Source organism: Octopus bimaculoides, chromosome 30 (genome assembly GCF_046866305.1).
Source record: "Octopus bimaculoides isolate indiv1 chromosome 30, ASM4686630v1, whole genome shotgun sequence".
Classification (NCBI taxonomy): Eukaryota; Metazoa; Mollusca; class Cephalopoda; order Octopoda; family Octopodidae; genus Octopus; species Octopus bimaculoides.
The window spans coordinates 1,615,100-1,639,012 of record NC_142957.1 but is presented as its reverse complement, the minus strand read 5'-3'; the positions used below and the strand labels follow the sequence as shown (position 1 = coordinate 1,639,012).

The 23,913-nt window shown below is 36.5% G+C and overlaps 1 protein-coding gene across 2 annotated transcripts in view; it reads right to left on the bottom strand.

The window, feature by feature from the left end:
- The window catches only part of LOC149130118 (uncharacterized), a 94,512-nt gene extending 71,115 nt beyond the window's left edge, over window positions 1-23,397 (bottom strand). Inside the window, exons 1-6 of one of the 2 annotated variants that reach the window (XM_089346381.1) lie at window positions 22,752-23,397; window positions 14,665-14,819; window positions 12,202-12,250; window positions 9,155-9,309; window positions 8,137-8,173; window positions 59-268 (exon numbers count right to left, since the gene is read on the bottom strand). In XM_089346381.1, the coding sequence (XP_089202507.1) occupies window positions 59-268; window positions 8,137-8,173; window positions 9,155-9,309; window positions 12,202-12,250; window positions 14,665-14,819; window positions 22,752-22,835 (690 nt within the window). In that variant the 5' untranslated portion in view covers window positions 22,836-23,397. The remainder of the gene's footprint in view (window positions 1-58; window positions 269-8,136; window positions 8,174-9,154; window positions 9,310-12,201; window positions 12,251-14,664; window positions 14,820-22,751) is intronic. The other variant, XM_089346382.1, reaches the window with a different exon arrangement.
- Window positions 23,398-23,913: the final 516 nt, after the last annotated feature.

Below are 23,913 nucleotides of genomic sequence, written 5' to 3'. Positions count from 1 at the left end.
CACACACACACACATATATATATATAAATAAATATACACAAACAAATTTAAAACTTACTTCATTTAGTATATCCATGGGTGCTCCCTCGGAATCAAACACTTCTCTTTTCAAAGCAAGGTGCAAACAACTGTTGCCTTCACCATCAACATCATTTACGTTTGCACCTCGGGCTATTAAACAGTGCATTATTCCGAGGTGACCCCGGGAAATGGCTTCAAGCAATGGTGTCTTTGTCTTATGGTTCTTCACTTCCAATTCCACTGAATCCTTTGTGGAGGTAAAAATAGAAAATGGAAATTTACATGAAAATCAGGATGGATATCAATGTGTCATTATTGTCTTCTACTGCATATTTGATCAAACTAATCATGTACATTTGATGTTTGTCCGTAAAATCAACCTTTCGTAAGATCCTTTAAAAGTTGCTATGAGGATGTGTTTTAGACAGGATAAAGATGTCATAAATAGGTTGTTTCAATTTAACCTACCTTTTATTCCTGATTATAGTAAGATTTAATGGAGTAGAACAATAGTGAACACGTGATTAACAGATCAAGACTAGTAAAGAAGAATTAAAATTTCTAAAGTATACTTTTGATGTTGCTATATTAATAAGGGGTTCGTAAAACTGTTCATCGCCATAAAATTAATGCGCGCGCACACACACACACACACATAGACAGAGACACACACACAAAAATATATACAGAGAGATTTATATACATTACTGTTGGATATATAAATATATATGATGGTGGCAGATGTTCAGGTGCAATAAACACTGTAAACAAACAGGAAACAGCTTCTATCTCATTCCAGGGAGAAAAACTAGAGGTAGTCGATAGGTTCTGCTATCTGGGTGACCAAATTAGTAGTGGGGGTGGGTGCGCTGAAAGTGTAGCTGCTAGAATAAGAATAGCCTGGGCAAAGTTTAGAGAGCGCTTACCCCTGCTGGCGACAAAGGGACTCTCACTCAGAGTAAAAGGCAGACTGTATGACGCATGTGTACGAACAGCCATGCTACATGGAAATTAAACATGGGCTGTGACTGCTGAGGACATGCGTAAGCTCGCAAGGAATGAAGCCAGTATGCTCCGCTGGATGTGTAATGTCAGTGTGCATACCCGTCAGAGTGTAAGTATCTTGAGAGAAAAGCTGAACATAAGAAGCATCAGTTGTGATGTGCAAGAGAGACGATTGTGCTGGTATGGACATGTGGTGAGAATGGAGGAGGATAGCTGCGTGAAAAAGTGCCACACCCTAACAGTTGATGGAACCCGTGGAAGAGGTAGGCCCAGGAAGACCTGGGCTGAGGTGGTGAGGCAAGACCTTCGAACATTGGGCCTCACCGAGGCGATGACTACTGACCGAGACCTTTGGAAATGTGCTGTGCGTGAGAAGACCCGGCAAGCCAAGTGAGATCGTAGCCAGTGCCCCTGGACTGGCTCTTGTGCGGGTGGCACATGGGATGCACCATTTTGAGCGTGGCCGTTGCCAGTACCGCCTGACTGGCCTTCATAGGATTTTCGAGCGAGATCGTTGCCAGTGCCCCTGGACTAGCTCTTGTGCGGGTAGCACATAAAAGACACCATTTTGAGCGTGGCCATTGCCAGTACCGCCTGACTGGCCCTCGTGCGGGTGACACGTAAAAGCACCCACTACACTCTCTGAGTGGTTGGCATTAGGAAGGGCATCCAGCTGTAGAAACTCTGCCAAATTAGATTGGAGCCTGGTGTTGCCATCCGGTTTCACCAGTCCTCAGTCAAATCGTCCAACCCATGGAAAGCGGACGTTAAACAATAATGATGATGAGGAGGAGGAGGAAAATGTAAAATGAAGTTCATGAGAATCATTATTCACCACAACAATCGTTTTGACCCATCTTGCATCGATTCCTTGCAGGTGGGAGAGTGCTCGGTGTCACTTGGCATGTTGTAATTAGGTTCTTGGATTATAGCATTATAGTCAACAACTTCCTGGCAACAACAGGCCAAGTGAAACCGAGAATATTTAATGAGGTCTCTTCTTTAAAACAAGATACCAGATGAGATGCATCTGCACCGGAGGATGCAACACATGCAATTATGCACTATCCAACGCACAAGTGTCCGATGCAAAATGGGTCGATACTCCATTTCCTATTCCTCCATTTGTAATAAAACTCAAAAACTGTGAAATTCCTGGATACGACCAGTCACAATTATATCACAACGTGTGTGTGTATGCATACATGCATATGCATATGCATAAGTAAATGCATACATACATACATACATATATACATACATGTATACATAGAGAAACTGTACAGTTGTGGAAATTAGCTGGCCAACGGATGTTAACATAAAGTGAAAAATAGAATATCTTGAAATAAACTGATTAATGACATCCATACGTATATATATAAATCCGGAGAAGAAGCACTCTCTAAGACGTAGAGCAGTGTAGATTTTAAAACTGGGGAAAGCCTGTTTCTGGGATTACCCTGGGTTTCCGGTCCAAAAAGGTTTTAGCTTCATGGCGTAACGATACCCCAAAAACGAGACCCCAAAACTTGTTGGCCTAAAACCTCTTCTAAATATGGAGGGTAGAAAAGCCTCAACTCTTCACCTCATACACCTAATCACGTCCATTATCTTTTCCAGCAGCATACGGGTGTATAGTTCATTCCTGGAGTATCCGAGGTCAAATCCTTTCATATTTATGAGAGACCCGTGGTTTCAGTAAATATGTAGAAGCGCTGCAATTGTGTTCTATTTAACAGAAACCACGTGGTCTCTAGGATAGCCTCTTGCCAGGGAACGGAAAAGGATCATTTGCAGAAAACATAAATCCCAATCTTTTCCCCGCTCCATATTTAGAACCGGTGTTAGGCCAAAAGGTTTTGAGGTCTGACGATACGCCATAAAGCAAAAACCTTTATGAACCGAAAACCCAGGGTAATTCCATAAACCGCCCCACCCCATTTTTAATATACATATCTCTCTTTCTCTCGTTGTCTCTCTCTCTCGCTATGTATAATATATATATATATATATATATATATATATATATATATATATATATATATATTTATTTATATATATATATATGTATATATGCATGTATGTATGCATATTTACTGCTTCCTTTTTGATACGAGAGGTGTCTGGAAAGTTTTGAGCCTAACCTAGAATCAGGGCTGCTATATAGTTGAAACAATATTTTCTGGTAAGTACAGTCTTTTCGGAGTATTCTTGCTCATTTTCATGATTTTGATATTTTAATTTTATTTGCTGCAGATTTTTGAATAAACAAGCTTCGAATTTACAAGGAAAATGGAGAAAACTGAGTATCGTGCTGTCATAAAGTACCTTCATTTGAAAGGCATGACTCCATCAGAAATCCATGAAGATACGGTGAGAACCTTAACAGACAATGCTCCTTCATATGGAACAGTCAAACACTGGGTAAATGAACGGAAGCGTGGAAGATGATCCAAGACCAGGGAGACCTCCAACTGCAACCACCAAGGACAACCTTTGATCTTGTTCTTGGTATGATAATGCAAGATCGCCGAATATCATGTCGTCAGATTGCCGAGAGACAATCTCAACTGAAAGAGCAGACAATATTGTGACAAAAGAACTTGGGTTCTCAAAGGTTTCTGCAAGGTGGGTCCCTCGCATTTTGACTCCTGAACAGAAACGCACCAGGTGCACTTTGTACACGAGCAATCTGGAACTGTTTGACGCTGATGAAGAGAATTTTCTTCCTCGTTTTATTATTATGGACGAAAGTTGGGTCCATCACTACCAGCCTGAAACCAAAGCACACACCTTCTCCTACCCCAAAGATGGCCAGGGTTATTCCTTCAGCTGGAAAGGTCATGGCGTCAGTTTTTTTTTCATTCTCAAGGTGTCTTGCTGATCTATTGCCTTGAAAAGGGTCACACCGTGACAGGGCTGTATTATTCTCAGCACCTGAAACGCCTCCGAGAAGCAATCAAAGAAAAAAGGCCGGGAATGCTCACTAGAAGACTCCTTTTTCACCACGACAATGCTCCAGCCCACACCTCAGTGGTTGCCATGGCAACAATTCATGATTGTGGATACGAACTTGTTCCCCATCCGCCTTATTTGCCAGACTTAGCCCCCTCTGACTTTCATCTATTTCCAAAAATGAAAAAAGCCCTGGCTGGTCGCCATTTTGCCAGTGACAATGACCTCATAGACGCTGTAGGAAGTTTCTGCAACGGGATAACAGCGCTTCAGCACCGCTGGAGAAAGTATTCAGCCATCGAGGATGGGGGGGGGGGGGGGGACTATGTTGAAAAATATATCATCAGAAGCTTTGTTCCATGTTTTGTTTATTTGAGGCTCAAGACTTTTCAGACACCTCTCCTATCTTACTAAATAGCCTTCTCTCTTCTATAAAAAAACTCTTTTCTGAATGATTGTCTTCCATATATTAATTTATGGAAATAAAGTTTTGTCGTTGTATGTGTATATTGCATTGAAGAATGGATGTAAACATGATATCGTATGAACTGATATGCTTGTCATTTGTACCTATTTTACTTTGTAAATTGTACGATTACACTGTGTTATTTATAACCTATACACAGATGCACACATTTAAAATGATTTATCTTACTCGAAAACTTCAGTGAAACGTTGTAATCTCAAAGAAATCAACTGGTGAAAGAAATATATGCATCTTATAACTTTTTACTTTATATGTATATATATATATATATATATATATATATATATATATATGTAATGTCAGTGTGCAAACTCGACAAAGTGTAAGCACATTGAGAGAAAAGTTAGACCTAAGAAGCATCAGTTGTAGTGTGCAAGAGAGACGATTGCGCTGGTATGGACATGTGGCAAGAATGGATGAGGATAGCTGTGTGAAAAAGTGCCACAGCCTAGCGGTTGAGGGAACCTGTGGAAGAGGTAGACCCGGGAAGACCTGGGATGAGGTAGTGAAGCACGACCTTCGAACTTTAGGCCTCACCGAGGCAATGACTAGTGACCGGGACCTTTGGAAATATGCAGTACGTGAGAAGACCCGGCAAGCCAAGTGAGAGCATAATCTGTGGCCTCTGCCAGAAGTGTAGCCAGCTCACTTATTCGTATCTTTACTTCATTGGACACTAAAATCTGCTTGCGAAGACCTGTTGAGGAAAGTGAATTGAAACCGAAATCGAACCAAATTCGACAAGTGGCACCCATGCCAACCTCTCCTTCATTGGACAGTAAACTCTGCTTGAGAAGAGCTGTTGAGGGCAAGTGAAATCAAAATCGTAATTGAACCATATTCGATGACTGGCACCTGTGTCAGCGGAGCACTAACAGTACTGTCCGAGCGTGATTATTGCCAGAGCAGATGTCTGGCTTCCGTGCCAGTGGCATGTAAATAGCACCATTTGAGCGTGATCGTTACCAGCGTCACCTTACTGGCACTTGTGCCGGTGGCATATTAGAAAAACATTCAAGCGAGGTCGTTGCCAGTGCCACTGGAATGGCTCCTGTGCAGGTGGCACGTAAAAATCAACATTTTGAGCATGGCCGTTGCCAGTACCGCGTGACTGGCTCTCGTGCCGGTGGCACGTAAAAGCACCTACTACACTCTCGGAGTGGTTGGCGTTAGGAAGGGCATCCAGCTGTAGAAACTCTGCCAAATCAGATTGGAGCCTGGTGCAGCCTTCTGGTTCGCCAGTCCTCAGTCAAATCATCCAACCCATGCTAGCACGGAAAGCGGACGTTAAACGAGGAAGATGATGATGATGATATATATATATATATATATATATATATATATATATATATATATATATATATAGATCATATATATATACTTGATCTGATTAGGGAGTCTCAGAGTATGTCAAGACTGGTCCCTTTCAAATACATGTACCGGCCATTTTTGCCAGTTGAGTGAACCGAACAACGTAAAATGGTATCTTACTGTAAGACACAACACATTGCAGTAAATCGAGCCTGCAACCTTACGGCTGGGAGTCAAATCCCCTAACCACAAAGCCATGCATCTTCAGGTATATGTATATATATGTATGTATATATATATATATATATATATATATATATATATATATATATATATATATATATATATATATATATATATATATATATATATATATATATAATATATTATAAATTAACTACCAACAAAAATAATTGGTAAGCTAACTTAAAAAATCATCACCTAAATAGCAGAAAAAAACGACAGTGAAGATATGCAGACTCTTCAAGAATCGATCCTTTGGTTATATTAATAATAATAAAGGAGTTACGACGTAACTCCTTTATTATTATTAATATATATATATATATATATATATATATATATATATATATATATATATATATATATATATATATATATATATATATATATATATATATATATATAGATAGATAGATAGATGGATAGAGAAGCTGGCATGACTGGGTGGTAAGACCTTTGCTTCCCAACAACATGGTTCTGGGGTCAATTTCATTGCATGTAACCCCTGGACAAGCGTTTTTTATTATAGCTTTGTGTGTGCCAACATTTATTAATGTATGTCTTATGCATGTGTGTGCGTAGGTGTGTGTGTGTGTGTGTCTTTTTGTCTTCACATTATATGATAATTGTAAATGAGTCCCACTGTCATATAAGCAGTGTCTATTATTGCCAACATTCTTCGGGAACATGTCTAGTTCTTAGCAAATGTTAGATTCCTTGAAATGAAGAGGAGAGGGTTGGCGATAGGGAGAGCATCCAGCTGCAGAAAATCTGCCCCAATAAAACTTATCTGAGGCATGCAAGCATGATGATATGTATATATATAAATATATTTGTATATGTATGTATATATATAAATATATATATTTGTGTATATATATATATATATATATATATATATATATAATAATAATAATAATATTAGGGACAAAATCCAAAATTACAGGTAAAAACTCAATTAAAATCAATTTATAAAAAATTAAAATTAAATTGTTTATTTTCCCTAAAACTATATATTTCATATATATATATATATATATATATATATATATATATATATATATATATATACAGAAATGGATACACACACATACAGAAATACATGGTTGTCGTGTAAGGAGCTTTTTTTCCCAACCATACACGATTCCATGTTGAATCCCTCTGCATTGAAACTCAGTCAAGTATATTCTACTATTACCTAGGGCTGAACAAAATCTTGTGAATGGAATTGGTAAATGGAAACAGAAAGAAGCTTCATAAAATGTATCTATGTGTGTGCCTATGTATGTGTTAGCGAGTGTGTGTGTGTGTGTGTGTGTGTGTGTGTATGTGTGTTGTTTTAACAAAGAGGCTGAAAGGATAAGTGATATGCTTAAAATAAAAATGTAGTGGGATCGAAACATTTGACTAAAACTTCAAGGTGATGCCCCAGCATGGCCGCAGTCAAATGTCTAAAACAATTAAAAGATATATATATATATATATATATATATATATATATATATATATATATATGTATATATATATATATATATATATATATATATATATATATATATACACACACATGACATCTGTTATATTTTGGTTAGTCTCATAATGACCTTGTTTCATTTCACCATTAAAGATATTATCAGTGGTGGTGGTCAGTTGGACTGTCAACATCGCTAATATCATTATCAACATGGTCAATATACATGTCCTCCACAAACAAGTGTTTTGTAGTACATGTGATTAAATCTACCCCAATTATTCCACTGGTACCTTGATGATATTAATATTAATTCGTTTTATTGGCCACAAGGGCTAATTTCAATTAAAAACATATAAGGACAAAGACAGGACGAAGTTTACAAAAGGTTTTGTCCGAAAAGGTAGGAAAGTTCGTCTGAACAGAGGAAGAAAACGGAGAAAGATATAATGAATAAATAGATAAATAAATAGATAAACAAATAAGTAGAAACCCCCGAAGGGGGAGGCGCTTCGAAAAAGGAAAGGTTACACGTGGAAAAACCCATAAAACCACGGGAGCCTGGTCAGAAAAAAAATAAGAAAGGGGTATAGAGCCCTTTAAAATACGAGAGAGTGTATATAATTTGTATTTGTTAACTAACCTTGGACAGCATCAAAGTCACCACATCATAGCGTTTCCTGAAAGTTATGGAAAGAGGAAGGAAAAACATGAAAAATACAAACATTACAGAGACTGAGATAATTAATAGTTATTAGGTCAATAAAGAACCCAAATGTAATTAGGTCATTGTAACCTAATTACAGCAATTATTACACACAGACAAATTTAATCAGTACACACTCTACACAGTAGAACAATGATATATACACACCTGAGTAAACACAGAAATGTATATATGGTACAATGAACAACTGTTATATAAACATGAAATTTAGGAGGGAAAGTAGGGATACATTTAATTATATGGACCCCAGTAAATGACTGGTATTGTAGTTTCTCAACCTTGCAAAGATGGAAGGAGAAGTTGACCTTGGCAGGATTTGAACTCTGAACTTAGAGAGTTGTATATAAATACCACAAGGTAGTTTTTCCAACAGTAATAAGAAACAAGAACAAGAGGAAAGAGGGAGGGCAGTTTATTAAAGGAACCCCTGGATATTACTGGTACAGATTATATTGACCCCAGGGGGAAAATAAATATTCTGGCAGGATTTGAACATGGAACATAAAAGAGACAAATTTAAATACTGGAAGGAGATGATTCTGAATTTAGCCCAGGGTCGGAGGAAATAGGGAAACCAGAAAGGAGAGAGAGTGATAGAGAGAGAGAGAAAGAGAGAGAGAGAGAGAGAGAGAGAGAGAGAGAGAAAGTAGTTCTAGATGGGACGAAAAGAAGAAGGGAGAGGATTTGAACCTGTAACGTTGAGGTAATGGAAGATGAAAGGAAGTAAAGAGTCCAGTTAGGCAACAACAATAATAATTATGGTGATGATTAATTAATGAAGCAGATTACAGTGTCATTTGTGTGTGAAAAAGAGAAGAAAGACAGTGACCCCATGGTGGGATTATGACATGAATGACTCAATGAAAAAGAAACAAACATTATTGAAAACATAAAAGAAACAGATTTGGATATTCCAGATCCAATGGGGACTTACCTCTGAACTGCAAAATGCAGAGGAATTTCTCCATTTTGGTCCACCACATTAGGGTCAATGCCAATGTGGCTCAACAAGGAGCCAACTATGTCTGTGTGTCCATAGAGACAGGCCCAGTGTAGAGGTGTGCGACCCTCATTATCCTCTAGATTCACCTGAAAAAGAAAAGAATAAAAACATTAAAAATGGTGTGTGAAAGGGGGAGTGGGGTGGTGAAAGATTAAAAGAAAAGAGAAGGAATCAAATTAATTAAAAAAGGTGGAATGATTGGGGTGGGGAGTAATTAAGGGAGATTTCTATTGTATTTATACACACTTGTATACACACATATTTACATATAAATATATTTATGTATATACACACACACGCATATTTATATATGTGTGTGTGTGTCTCAAATATATATTTATATGCGTGTGTATGTGCATACATACATACACACACACACACACACACACACACACATATATATATATATATATATATATAAGATGAATAACGCAATAAATAAACTCAGAGCAGCAAAATGTGTGTGTGTGTGTGTATATATACGTGTGTGTTCGCGTGTGTGTGTGTTCATACTTACATTTATTGTTTTATTCTTTCATTTGTTTCAGTCATTTCACTGTGGCCATGCTGGAGCAAATCGACCCCAGTAAGCCTAGTACTTATTTTACCAGTTTCTTTTGCCAAACCGCTAAGTTACAGGGACGTAAACACACCAGTATCAGTTGTCAAGTGATGTCGGGGGGGGGGACAAAGACAGACCCCACAAACACACGCACTTACACACACACACACACACATATACGACGGGCTTCTTTTAGTTTCCGTCTACCATATCCACTCACAAGGTTTGGTCAGCCTGAGGCTATAGTAGAAGACACTTGCACAGGGCACCATGCAGTGAGACTGAACCTGGAACCATGTGGTTGGTAGGCAAGCTACTTACCACACAGCCACTCCTGCGCCTACACACAGACACACACACACACACACACATACATACATGCATACACACGCAAAAAAACGCACCTATACCCCCTACACAAACCCTCGTTCACACACACATGCACAAACACACATAAACATACGCATACATATGCACACATACAAAATACACACGCACACACACACTTGGACACATGCACACTCATATATACAGACACACACATACACGCACACACATATATAGAGACACACACATACCTCCCATACACACACAGCACACACTCATACGTACATTCACACAATTATACACACATGAACACACACACGCACATACAAGCATATACACACACACTCACAGAGTAAAGTAAAATTACTCCACAGACACACCCTCACGCGTACACACATACACACACAAACATACATACACACACTCTGCAAACAAAACACACACACACTATATATACATATACGCACACACACATACTTCAAACTACCAGTACCTTTCTACTGACCAATCTCCTATGCACCTGTGTAGGTAGACACACAACAGGCAGCCACTCCTACCAAAGTTCTTCCTATGACCTTAAAGGATACTATGTCCAACCACACACATACATAAACAGCCACAACCACACACACACACACACACACACAGACATGCGTGCATGCATATACCCACACATATACACAAATATCTCCTTCTCTTGCCCTCTCCTGTCTTTGAAAAGAACTTTTTCGACACCCTTTCCCTTCCGGTCATTCCAATATGTGGCCGCGTGTCTATCGTTGGCGATTTTCTTTCTCTGTCTTCCCTTCTTTGGACTTTTTCTATATTTCTGCTGAAGAGCTCCGCTCGAAACGTGAAATCCTCTTTCTTTTCTTTCCTTTTCTGAGCGTCCAATAACACTGTACTTATTCCACGTCGTCGCGTTGTTGTTTTACTTGCTTGCTCATGTTTCGATTGACAATCTACGTATATATATATATATATATATATATATATATATATATATATATATAATCCAGAAAGTGTGCTGAACTCCTCTATATGTATATAGATATAACTGTATACAATCCAGCATCATTGTTTAAAACATTTAACTATAGTACTACATGATAAGACTTTCCCTGTTTCATTATCAATGGTCTGCTAGTGGGTGACCCCCTTAATTATCAGCTAACATCTTGTTTTAAGTCTTCCTTTACCAAACCTCATGATATTGCTTCTAATAAGTCCCGATCTTTATGACTATACCAACTATGATGTCTGCCTACTCCCTCAGTTCTACCCCTAACAGATACTGCCCTCTGTTCTCTTAGCCTTACATATATAAGGGATTTGATAAACTAGTCTATAAATTAAAACTGACCCCATAAAACCAAAAAAAATCGGTAACAGGCAGAGTCTGTAACAATGTATATCTTCTTCTAAACTAGAGTGAGACAGTCTGTTCTTTGTCTATCTCCTTAACTTGTAGTAGATGTTAGGTATAATTATACTAATGAGTCCATCTGTTCTAACTTAATTAAATTCTATGTCTTTGTGCAGCTGAGGATTGCCCTGCATCTTAAATCGATGTAATGATTACATTGTTCAATTAAACAGAATTGCATGAAACGATTGTACTGCATTACCTCTGGATATCCTTCTTGCTCATTTTGATTACATATTGACTCGGAGCAATAGCTGAAGACACCTTACATGCAGTTGGACCGAAACAAGAACCATGTGATTGGGAAGCAAGTTACTTACCACACAGCCACGCATATATAAGATACATACATTATATATATATATATACGTACCTATATAAGTGTGCCCCGAAGGTCAGGAGAGAAGTTTAGTAAAACTTTGTCTGAGTCGACTTTGTTTCCTCATAATTTTCAGAAAAAAATGATAAATTTTTATGGAAATTTCTAGAAAACATTTTAGGAGTAAATTAGGAATATTTGGTAATTTAATATGAATTTTAAAAAAAACAAAAAGAATTGATTAGGGCATAAACATACACTCATCAGAATTTACATTGTATATACATGCACACGATTAATGTATATACAGCCACATAGCCAAATATATATATATAGTCACTAACCTGAATGGTCGGATGCTGCAATAAAATTGCGACATCTTCAGGTTGATTCCTGAGAGTAAAAGATAGAAATGTCAGAGACAATGATTTATTATATTTACATTAAATATATAATTATTTCCAACACATAACAATGAAACCATCATATATATATATATATATATATATATATATATATATGTATATATATATATATATATATATATATATATATACACGTACAGTATGAGCATACGACTCCTACTCTACATACATATATACACGCATGTACACACATGTACGTAGATATATACATACATACATACAAATACGTATACTTATATATACATATACATATACTTATATATATATATATATATATATATAAATATATATATATACACACACATACGATGTGAGTATGCATCTCTCTCTCTCTCTCGTACATACATTTACACATATATATATATATATATATATATATATATATATATATATAACTAATAGATCTGTTTGTTGTCTATATAACCTGTCTTCGACTTTTGGGTTTTTCTATGAATTCTCCCCATATATACACACACTCATATATACACATACACAGGTACATACATGCACACACATACATAAATTATGTTGTCAGATAACTCCCTTTCTTTCCAATGTTATATGAACGTGAGACATATTTTAATCTCAGTAATTTATATGTTTGTATTTCTATTCTTCCTCTACAATTTTCGTCTCTTTTAATGAAATTTCCGAGAAATAAAGATAGAGAGCCAAGCAGAAACCTTACTTTTCTTTGCTTTCAATCAAGGTTCCAAAGCTTCCTAAGCTGCTAGAGACTGCGTTGTTCTGTGCACAGAGAAGGCTCCATTGCAAAAAGAACTGGTTTTTACGATTCATGGAAGGGAAATTCAACCTCACATTCTCTTCAAGTCAATGCTGAATTGTTCAGTTCAGTAAGAATCGATCAAATAAGCTCATCCACGGGGCTCCATGTTAATCCACTAGGGAACTGACCCAGCAGAGCAGAAGGGCTGCTGTCATGATATCATCTCCAATCGCCTTCACTTGATGGTTAAAGTTCAGAAACTTGGTACATGGGTGCCATACACTCTGAGCAAAAGAGACAAACACCAATGCTCTTCTCTCACCATTAATTTGCTTATACGACACCAGGTTACTTCTAGACACAAGCAGAGATTTCGGTGCTGCATTGTTACTGGTGATTAAAAATGGTGTTTTAAATCAATATAAAATAGAAGGAAAAAACTGTTGTGACAATCCGGAGTTGCATCCATGCAAGACAATGCTCTGTGTTTGATGGGATTTCGAAGGGCTAATCTCCTATAAAATGCTTGAAAACACTCACACGAACAATGCAAAGCTTTATCCGCACAGCAAATGCACCAACTCAACAAGATAATCCAAGTGAGACGAGGCCAGGTTCTTTCTAACATCAAGGAATTTACCAAATGGTGGAAAGTTAGCCAAAAGTTGTGAAGGAGAATATATTATTGAGGGATTTGTGTAAAGAGTTGATACAAAATCAGGATGAATGTAAATATGTATGTATATTGTCTTGGCTTCATGAATGAAGGTTAAGAAGGGGCTGGTCCAGGTTGACTGCAGGGACACTCATGGCTGACAATGTCAATATGGGACCAACAGGCAGAGCCACAGAGGCTGCAGTTGAAGGTTTGGTCAGGGTTTGATGACGAGGTGTTGCAGTTTCCCTTTCTACATATTTTGTCTTTCAGTCGAAACATCATCATCATCATCATCATCATCATCATCTCCATCGTTATCTTATCACCTGCACAATTATCATCTTCCTCCTCCTCCTCATCAACATTATCATCGTCATCGTCATCATCGCCACCATCATCGTCATCATTGCCATCACCGTCATCTTCATCATCTCCAACATCATCATCATCATCTTCATCGTTATCACCTGCACGATTATCCCCTTCCTCCTCCTCATCTTCATCATCATCATCATCATCGTCATCCCCGTCATCTTCATCATTTCCACCATCATCATCATCATCAACATCATCATTATCACCATCATCGTGAGCATCATCATCATCATCAACACCCTCTTCTTCATCATCAACATTATCATCATCATCATCATTTCCACCACCACTATTATCATCATCATCATCATCATCGTTATCATCTGCACTATTATCCTCCTCCTCCTCCTCATCATCATCATCGTTATCACCTGCACTATTATCCTCCTCCTCCTCCTCATCATCATCATCATCAACAACATTATCATCATAACCTTCCTCATCATCATCATCATATACCATAATCATCATCATCATCAACATCACCATCATTTCCACCACCACCACCACCATATTAGTATCATCATCATCCTCATCATCATCATCATCATCACCTGTCTGCAATTGGAAGAAATTTACAAACAAAACCACATTTGGAGATTTTACTTTACTCTCAACTTACCAAATCAAAGCCCAATGTAAAGCTGTATCACCAGTAAACTTGTGTCTCCAATTCACATCAGCCCCAGCATCTAACAATAATTTCACAATGTTTGTCTTCCCATTTAGAATTGCATGCATTAAAGGAGTGAGTCCGCAGAGAATAGGTTGGCTGACCTGTAACGAAGAAAATAAGGAAATGTGAAATATAGAAATTCACTCTTTTCTCTCTTTCTCATCCTTTTCTCTCTTTCTCTCTCTCTCTCTCATTCTCCTTTTCTTTCCTCTCTTTCTCTCTCTCTCTCTCATTCTCCTTTTCTTTTCTTTCTTTCTCTCTTTCATTTCTTTCTTTCTCCTTCTTCTCTCTCATTCTCCTTTTCTTTCCTCTTTTTCACTCTTTCATTTCTTTCTTTCTCCTTTTCTCTCATTTTCTTCCTTTTCTCTCTCATTCTCCTTTTCTTTCCTCTTTTTCACTCTTTCATTTCTTTCTTTCTCCTTTTCTCTCATTTTCTTCCTTTTCTCTCTCATTCTCCTTTTCTTTCCTCTTTTTCACTCTTTCATTTCTTTCTTTCACCTTCTTTTCTCTCATTCTCTTCCTTTTCTCTCTTTCTCTCTCTCATTCTCCTTTTCTTTTCTCTCTTTCATTTCTTTCTTTCTCCTTCTTTTCTCTCTTTCTTACCCTTTTCTCTTTTTCTCTCTCTCTCTCATTCTCCTTTTCTTTTCTTTCTTTCTCTCTTTCATTTCTTTCTTTCTCCTTCTTCTCTCTCATTCTCTTCCTTTTCTCTCTTTCTCTCTCATTCTCCTTTTCTTTCCTCTTTTCCATTCTTTCATTTTTTCTTTCTCTTTTTCTCTCTTTCTCACCCTTTTCTCTCTTTCTCTCTCTCTCATTCTCCTTTTCTTTCCTCTCTCTTTTTCATTTCTTTCTTTCTCCTACATTTCTCTCATTCTCTTCCTTTTCTCTCTTTCTCTCTCTCTCTCATTCTCCTTTTCTTTTCTCTGTTTCTCTATTTCTCCTTATTTTCTCTCTTTCTCTCTCATTCTCCTTTTCTTTCCTCTCTTTCTCTCTTTCATTTCTTTCTTTCTCCTTCTTTTCTCTCATTCTCTCCCTATTCTCTCTTTCTCTCTCTCTCTCATTCTCCTTTTCTTTCCTCTCTCTCTTTCATTTCTTTCTTTCTCCTTTTCTCTCTTTCTCTTCCTTTTCTCTCTTTCTCTCTCTCTCTCTCATTCTCCTTTTCTTTCCTCTCTTTCTCTCTTTCATTTCTTTCTTTCTCCTTCTTTTCTCTCTTTCTCTCCCTTTTCTCTCATTCTCTCTCTCTCTCATTCTCCTTTTCTTTCCTCTTTTTGACTCTTTCATTTCTTTCTTTCTCCTTCTTTTCTCTCTTTCTCTCGCTTTTCTCTCTTTCTCTCTCTCTCTCATTCTCTCTCTCTCTCATTCTCCTTTTCTTTCCACTCTTTCTCTTTCATTTCTTTCTTTCTCCTTTTCTCTCATTCTCTCCCTTTTCTCTCATTCTGCTTTTCTTTCCTCTCTTTCTCTCTTTCATTTCTTTCTTTCTCCTTCTTTTCTCTCTTTCTCTCCCTTTTCTCTCATTCTCTCTCTCTCTCATTCTCTCTCTCTCTCATTCTCCTTTTCTTTCCTCTTTTTGACTCTTTCATTTCTTTCTTTCTCCTTCTTTTCTCTCTTTCTCTCGCTTTTCTCTCTTTCTCTCTCTCTCTCATTCTCTCTCTCTCTCTCATTCTCCTTTTCTTTCCACTCTTTCTCTTTCATTTCTTTCTTTCTCCTTCTTTTCTCTCATTCTCTCCCTTTTCTCTCATTCTGCTTTTCTTTCCTCTCTTTCTCTCTTTCATTTCTTTCTTTCTCTTTCTTTTCTCTCATTCTCTCTCACTCTCTCATTCTGCTTTTCTTTCCTCTCTTTCTCTCTTTCATTTCTTTCTTTCACCTTCTTTTCTCTCTTTCTCTCCCTTTTCTCTCATTCTCTCTCTCTCTCTCTCATTCTCCTTTACTTTTCTCTCTGTCTCTCTCTTTCATTTCTTTCTTTCTCCTTCTTTTCTCTCTTTCTCTCCCCTTTCTCTCATTCTCTCTCTCACTCTCATTCTCCTTTTCTTTTCTCTCTGTCCCACTCTTTCATTTCTTTCTTTCTCCTTCTTTTCTCACTTTTCTCTCTTTCTCTCTCTCATTCTCCTTTTCTTTCCTCTCTCTTTTTCATTTCTGTCATTCTCTTCCTTTTCTCTCTTAGTCTCTCTCTCATTCTCCTTTTCTTTTCTCTGTTTCTCTCTTTCATTTCTTTCTTTCTCCTTCTTTTCTCTCTTTCTCTCTCTCTCTCATTCTCCTTTTCTTTCCTCCCTTTCTCTCTTTCTCTTCCTTTTCTCTCATTCTCCTTTTCTTTCCTCTCTTTCATTTCTTTCTTTCTCCTTCTTTTTTCTCTTTCTCTCTCTCTCTCTTATTCTCCTTTTCTGTCCTCTCTTTCTCTCTTTCATTTCTTTCTTTCTCTTCCTTTTCTCTCTTTCTTTCTCTCTCACTCATTCTCCTTTTCTTTCCTCTCTTTCTCTCTTTCATTTCTTTCTTTCTCCTTTTTTCTCTCATTCTCTCCCTTTTCTCTCTTTCTCTCATTCTCCTTTTCTTTCCTCTTTTTCTCTCTTTCATTTCTCTCTCTTTTCTCTCTCTCTCTCATTCTCCTTTTCTTTCCTCTTTTTCACTCTTTCATTTTTTTATTTCTCACCCTTTTCTCTCTTTCTCTCTCATTCTCCTTTTCTTTCCTCTCTCTTTTTCATTTCTTTCTTTCTCTCTCTCTCATTCTCCTTTTCTTTTCTCTCTTTCTCTCTTTCATTTCTTTCTTTCACCTTCTTTTCTCTCATTCTCTTCCTTTTCTCTCTCACTCTCTCATTCTCCTTTTCTTTCCTCTCTTTCTCTCTTTCATTTCTTTCTTTCTCCTTCTTTTCTCTCATTCTCTCTCATTCTCCTTTTCTTTCCTCTGTTTTTCTCTTTCATTTCTTTCCTTCTCCTTCTTTTCTCTCATTCTCTCCCTTTTCTCTCTTTCTCTCTCTCTCTCATTCTCCTTTTCTTTCCTCTTTTTCACTCTTTCATTTCTCTCTTTCTCTCTCTCTCTCTCTCATTCTCGTTTTCTTTCCTCTCTTTCATTTCTTTCTTTCTCCTTCTTTTCTCTCTTTCTCTCTCTCTCTCTCTCTCTCTCATTCTCCTTTTCTTTCCTCTTTTTCAATCTTTCATTTCTTTCTTTCTCCTTCTTTTCTCTCATTCTCTTCCTTTTCTCTCTCTCATTCTCCTTTTCTTTTCTCTCTTTCTGTCTTTCATTTCTTTCTTTCTCCTTTTCTCTCTTTCTCACTCTCTCTCTCATTCTCCTTTTCTTTCCTCTTTTTCACTCTTTCATTTCTTTCTTTCTCATTTTCTCTCATTCTCTTCCTTTTCTCTTTTTCTCTCTCTCTCTCTCATTCTCCTTTTCTTTTCTCTCTTTCACTCTTTCATTTCTTTCTTCCTCCTTCTTTTCTCTCTTTCTCACCTTTTTCTCTTTTTCTCTCTCTCTCTCTCATTCTCTTTTTCTTTTCTCTCTTTCATTTCTTTCTTTCTCCTTGTTTTCTCTCTTTCTCTCTCTCATTCTCCTTTTCTTTCCTCTTTTTCACTCTTTCATTTCTTTCATTCTCCTTCTTTTCTCTCATTCTCTACCTTTTCTCTTTTTCTTTCTCATTCTCCTTTTCTTTCCTCTTTTTCACTCTTTCATTTCTTTGTTTCTCCTTTTCTCTTTTTCTCTCTCTCTCTCTCATTCTCCTTTTCTTTTCTCTCTTTCACTCTTTCATTTCTTTCTTTCTCCTTCTTTTCTCTCTTTCTCACCGTTTTCTCTTTTTCTCTCTCTCTCTCTCATTCTCCTTTTCTTTTCTCTCTTTCATTTCGTTCTTTCTAATTGTTTTCTCTCTTTCTCTCTCTCATTCTCCTTTTCTTTCCTCTTTTTCACTCTTTCATTTCTTTCTTTCACCTTCTTTTCTCTCTTTCTCACCCTTTTCTCCTTTTCTCTCTCTCTCATTCTCCTTTTCTTTTCTCTCTTTCATTTCTTTCTTTCTCCTTCTCTTCTCTCTTTCTCTTCCTTTTCTCTCTCTCTCTCATTCTCCTTTTCTTTTCTCTCTTTCATTTCTTTCTTTCTCCTTCTTTTCTCTCATTCTCTTCCTTTTCTCTCTTTCTCTCTCTCTCTCTCATTCTCCTTTTCTTTCCCCTGTTTCTTTCTTTCTCCTTTTCTCTCTTTCTCTCTCATTCTCCTTTTCTTTCCTCTTTTTCACTCTTTCATTTCTTTCTTTCTCCTTCTTTTCTCTCCCTTTTCTCCCTTACTCTATCTCACTCTCATTCTTCTTTTCTTTCCTCTCTTTCTCTCTTCCATTTCTTTCTTTCTCCTTCTTTTCTCTCATTCTCTTACTTTTCTCTCTTTCTCTCTCATTCTCCTTTTCTTTCCTCTCTTTCATTTCTTTCTTTCTCCTTCTTTTCTGTCATTCTCTTCCTTTTCTCTCTCACTCTCATTCTCCTTTTCTTTCCTCTCTTTCTCTCTTTCATTTCTTTCTTTCTCCTTCTTTTCTCTCATTCTCTCCCTTTTCTCTCTCTCTCTCTCATTCTCCTTTTATTTCCTCTCTTTCTCTCTTTCATTTCTTTTCTCTCTTTCTCTCCCTTTTCTCTCATTCTTTTTCTTTCTCATCCTCCTTTTCTTTCCTCTTTTTCACTCTTTCATATCTTTCTTTCTCCTTTTCTCTTTTTCTCTGTCTCTCTCTCATTCTCCTTTTCTTTTCTCTCTTTCACTCTTCCATTTCTTTCTTTCTCCTTCTTTTCTCTCTTTCTCACCCTTTTCTCTCTTTCTCTCATTCTCCTTTTATTTTCTGTCTTTCATTTCTTTCTTTCTACTTGTTTTCTCTCTTTCTCTCTCATTCTCCTTTTCTTTCCTCTCTTTCATTTCTTTCTTTCTCCTTCTTTTCTGTCATTCTCTTCCTTTTCTCTCTCACTCTCATTCTCCTTTTCTTTCCTCTCTTTCTCTCATTCATTTCTTTCTTTCTCCTTCTTTTCTCTCATTCTCTCCCTTTTCTCTCTCTCTCTCTCATTCTCCTTTTATTTCCTCTCTTTCTCTCTTTCATTTCTTTTCTCTCTTTCACTCTTTCATTTCTTTCTTTCTCCTTCTTTTCTCTCTTTCTCACCCTTTTCTCTTTTTCTCTCATTCTCCTTTTCTTTTCTGTCTTTCATTTCTTTCTTTCTACTTGTTTTCTCTCTTTCTCTCTCTCATTCTCCTTTTCTTTCCTCTTTTTCACTCTTTCATTTCTTTCTTTCACCTTCTTTTCTCTCTTTCTCACCCTTTTCTCCTTCTCTCTCTCTCTCATTCTCCTTTTCTTTTCTCTCTTTCATTTCTTTCTTTCTCCTTCTCTTCTCTCTTTCTCTTCCTTTTCTCTCTCTCTCTCTCATTCTCCTTTTCTTTTCTCTCTTTCATTTCTTTCTTTCTCCTTCTTTTCTCTCATTCTCTACCTTTTCTCTCTTTCTCTCTCTCTCTCTCTCATTCTCCTTTTCTTTCCCCTGTTTCTTTCTTTCTCCTTTTCTCTCTTTCTCTCTCATTCTCCTTTTCTTTCCTCTTTTTCACTCTTTCATTTCTTTCTTTCTCCTTCTTTTCTCTCCCTTTTCTCCCTTACTCTATCTCACTCTCATTCTTCTTTTCTTTCCTCTCTTTCTCTCTTCCATTTCTTTCTTTCTCCTTCTTTTCTCTCATTCTCTTACTTTTCTCTCTTTCTCTCTCATTCTCCTTTTCTTTCCTCTCTTTCATTTCTTTCTTTCTCCTTCTTTTCTGTCATTCTCTTCCTTTTCTCTCTCACTCTCATTCTCCTTTTCTTTCCTCTGTTTCTCTCTTTCATATATATATGCATACATATGTATATATACACATATATGTGCATACATATATATACATATATACATACATATACATACATACATACATATACATACATTCATATATATATATATATATATATATATATATATATATATATATATATATATATACATACATATATATATATATACATACATATATATATATATATATATATATATATATATATATATATATATATATATATATATATATATATACATATATATAAGTGGGCGGTGTAATGTTCTTGGATGTTATAGTGTCACGAAAGGTCTGTTTGCTGTCCCAAACTTCTGAGTTCTTTTTTAGGATTAGAAAACCTGAAAGTCAGCTGCAATAAAAGCGTGAATCTGAGAGGGGAATATGTTAAATAAAATCATAATTAACTGATCCAAATTCTTTTTTTGTCTTAGCAAATTTTGCAATACACTTAAAGTGCGTTTCATTAAGGTTTTGTCTACCACACCCGTTAATAAGGATCTGGACGGCCTCATGCTTCAACACAAGACACTTGCCCAAGATAGTTTGCAATGGGACTGAACCCAGAACCATGAGTTGGAGAAGCAAAATTGTTCCGTCTCAGTTAGGTGAAAATCATTTACATGTTCACAAATATCAAAAGTGTTTATTTAGATTTTTTATTTTGAATAAGATATACATAACATTTAAAATTTCAGGAGAATTCCATTTGCAGGGTAATTACACATCACCATAAGAGACAGGAAGTGTTTGGTATATTTTTAATTCTATGTTACTCGTATTTCACTACAGGAGAGGAATCACAAAGGTAGACGTATGGAATCTATTATTCATAATCCTTCAGACAAAATATCCTATCATGGCGTGAAAAGATTGCAACATGGAATTTAGAATATACCACATTTTTCAAGTATCTTCTCTTTTGAAATGTGTGAATGTGTGTGTGTGTGTGTGTGTGTGTGTGTGTGTGTGTGTGTGTGTGTGTGAAAGAGAAAGAGAAAAAAGGATGAGCATAGAAGAGAGAATGCTTTGTATGTATTAACTATACATAGTTTAGTAAAGGGGTGACAGATTAATATTTAGGGGAATCCGTTTACATTAGGGGAATCCATGCAATCCGTATTAATCGTAAGATGTCTGTTTTAATTACAATCTCACTTTTGTCTGACTGACGGAAGAGAAAAATCACTCGACAAACATCCCCCAGTGTATTACTGTTACCTATGATATCAAATATGAAGTGAAAGAGAACACCACTCCTTAACCAAGATGGTTCTATACCATTGCTTCAAAAACTTCTTTTTAAATCTGACCCCTTTCATTTACGAATCATTTTCCAATGCTCCCTTCCATTGCTGCGATTCAATGTCTATCATTTCTATTGTTCTCTCAGTTATTATTAAGTCAAAGTAATTTAGTTCTGGGCCCTAGTCTTGACATGGGTGACTACTTACCACAGCACCGCCCAATAATAAGTGAATAGTTTCTGATTCAACCATTAAAATATGGCTTTAGCCAAACTCAAGTATACATTGCGTGTTATATATACGTACCGCCATTAGCAAATGAGTCCCCAGTCCTTACAAAATTTTCCACAGCCCACTCGCAGGGGTCGTACTACCCTTTTTAAGAATCCCTGATCTATATTCTTGCAGACAACATCCCATTTTCCGACTATCAGCCTCTCATTCTAACATTCAATTTTCCTTTTATGAAGTAAAACGTCATAAACAGCCATCATCATTGTCCCTTTGGGTATCTTTTTCTATTCAGTGAACACAAATACAGTTTTATAAAACCAGATCAAGAGGGATTTTGATTCCTATGTGACACCTCATTGTTTCTATATGCTTGATAACTTCTAGAAGAAGATATAGTGTAGCCCCTGACATCGGGAGATCCTTCAGGTGTTTGTGGCAAGAGAACTTCTTGACACAGTTACAATCCATCTGATGAATTTAGTTGTCCCTCATCTCCTGGACTGAATATTACCTGCCAGAATACTCCATCGCTGTGTGTGATGCTGGTCTTCTCCCTCACTTACACTCTATCAATTCTGACATTGCCTCATGTTTTGGTTAAATATTTGTATGAGGATTAGAGGAAAGAGATGAAGAAAGAAATGAAATATCATGGACAAATATTTGTGTTTATTTAGGAAGATTTCAAATTGTGTATTAAATAATCAACAATCAAATTTGAGAAAACAATATAAAGAACAACTTACACTATCCGGATGGCTTCTGATGAACCTTTTCACATATTCAATGTCTCCATGCTCAATTTTGCTCCAAATTGCATTTACATCCATGTCTTTTAAACAAAAGATGATAAAAGAGGAAGTAAAATAGTTTTTTTAAAAACTTATAAAATGAGGTAAACAACAACATAAAGAAGACTGTGTTTCTAAAATCTCGCATAAAATGACACAAATATTGGAAACTTCAGTTTATCTAAAGTACTATTTATTGCTGAATGTTCTTCCTGACGCTAATAAACCTAACAACAGCCATTGTGTTGTGTCTCTTGGTTTGGGACATTACTCTGCTTATTACAGTTAAACCCTGAATACTACAGTCTGATGGTCAGTCATTTAGGAGGAGAAAACTATATTTTGAGCTATGGGATTGTGAATGAAACCCCAGCAAAGTAGAGATAATGTATATATAAATAAGAAATCGGTTCTATAAAGGAAAATAAATTTGGGAATTATATATACATATAGGGAGAAAGAGAGAGAGTTAGGAAACAGAGATCTAATGGATACAAATTAATTTATTAATTAATCAACATATTAACAAACAATTGTTTCATTTCTTAAATAAGATTAAAATAACAAAACATAAGTAAAATATAATGTTGCATTTTCAATACCTTATAAGGAAAATCAGCAGGGTTTTCAGCAGACAATTAGGATTAGACTAGGATAATTTCGGAATATACAGAATATATAAACGTGTTTACTATGCATGTTTGGGGTGCAGTTGAGCGAGTGACCAACAAAACTCCTTGTATCACCAAAGATGAACTGAAGGCAAGTATTATGGCAGTATTTACCAGCTTAGACATTATTATGTATCACCGAGATCCCAGAAACAGCTGTTGGACTTGTAATACCTTCCTTCAACCCCTTTGATTTTCTCTGTAATTTGTACTCTGTGTAAGTGGGACCTTTTTATATGTCTACATATAAACACATTTTGTATTTGATTTATTTTATATACTTTTTATATTGATGTGTCTGATTTGCTTATCCCCAAACTTGCCTAAACACACACACACACACACACATATATATATAAGTCTTTTATTCTTTTATTTGTTTCAGTCATTAGACTGCAGCCATGCTGGACCACCGCATCGAATTTTTTAGTCGATTGGATCGACCG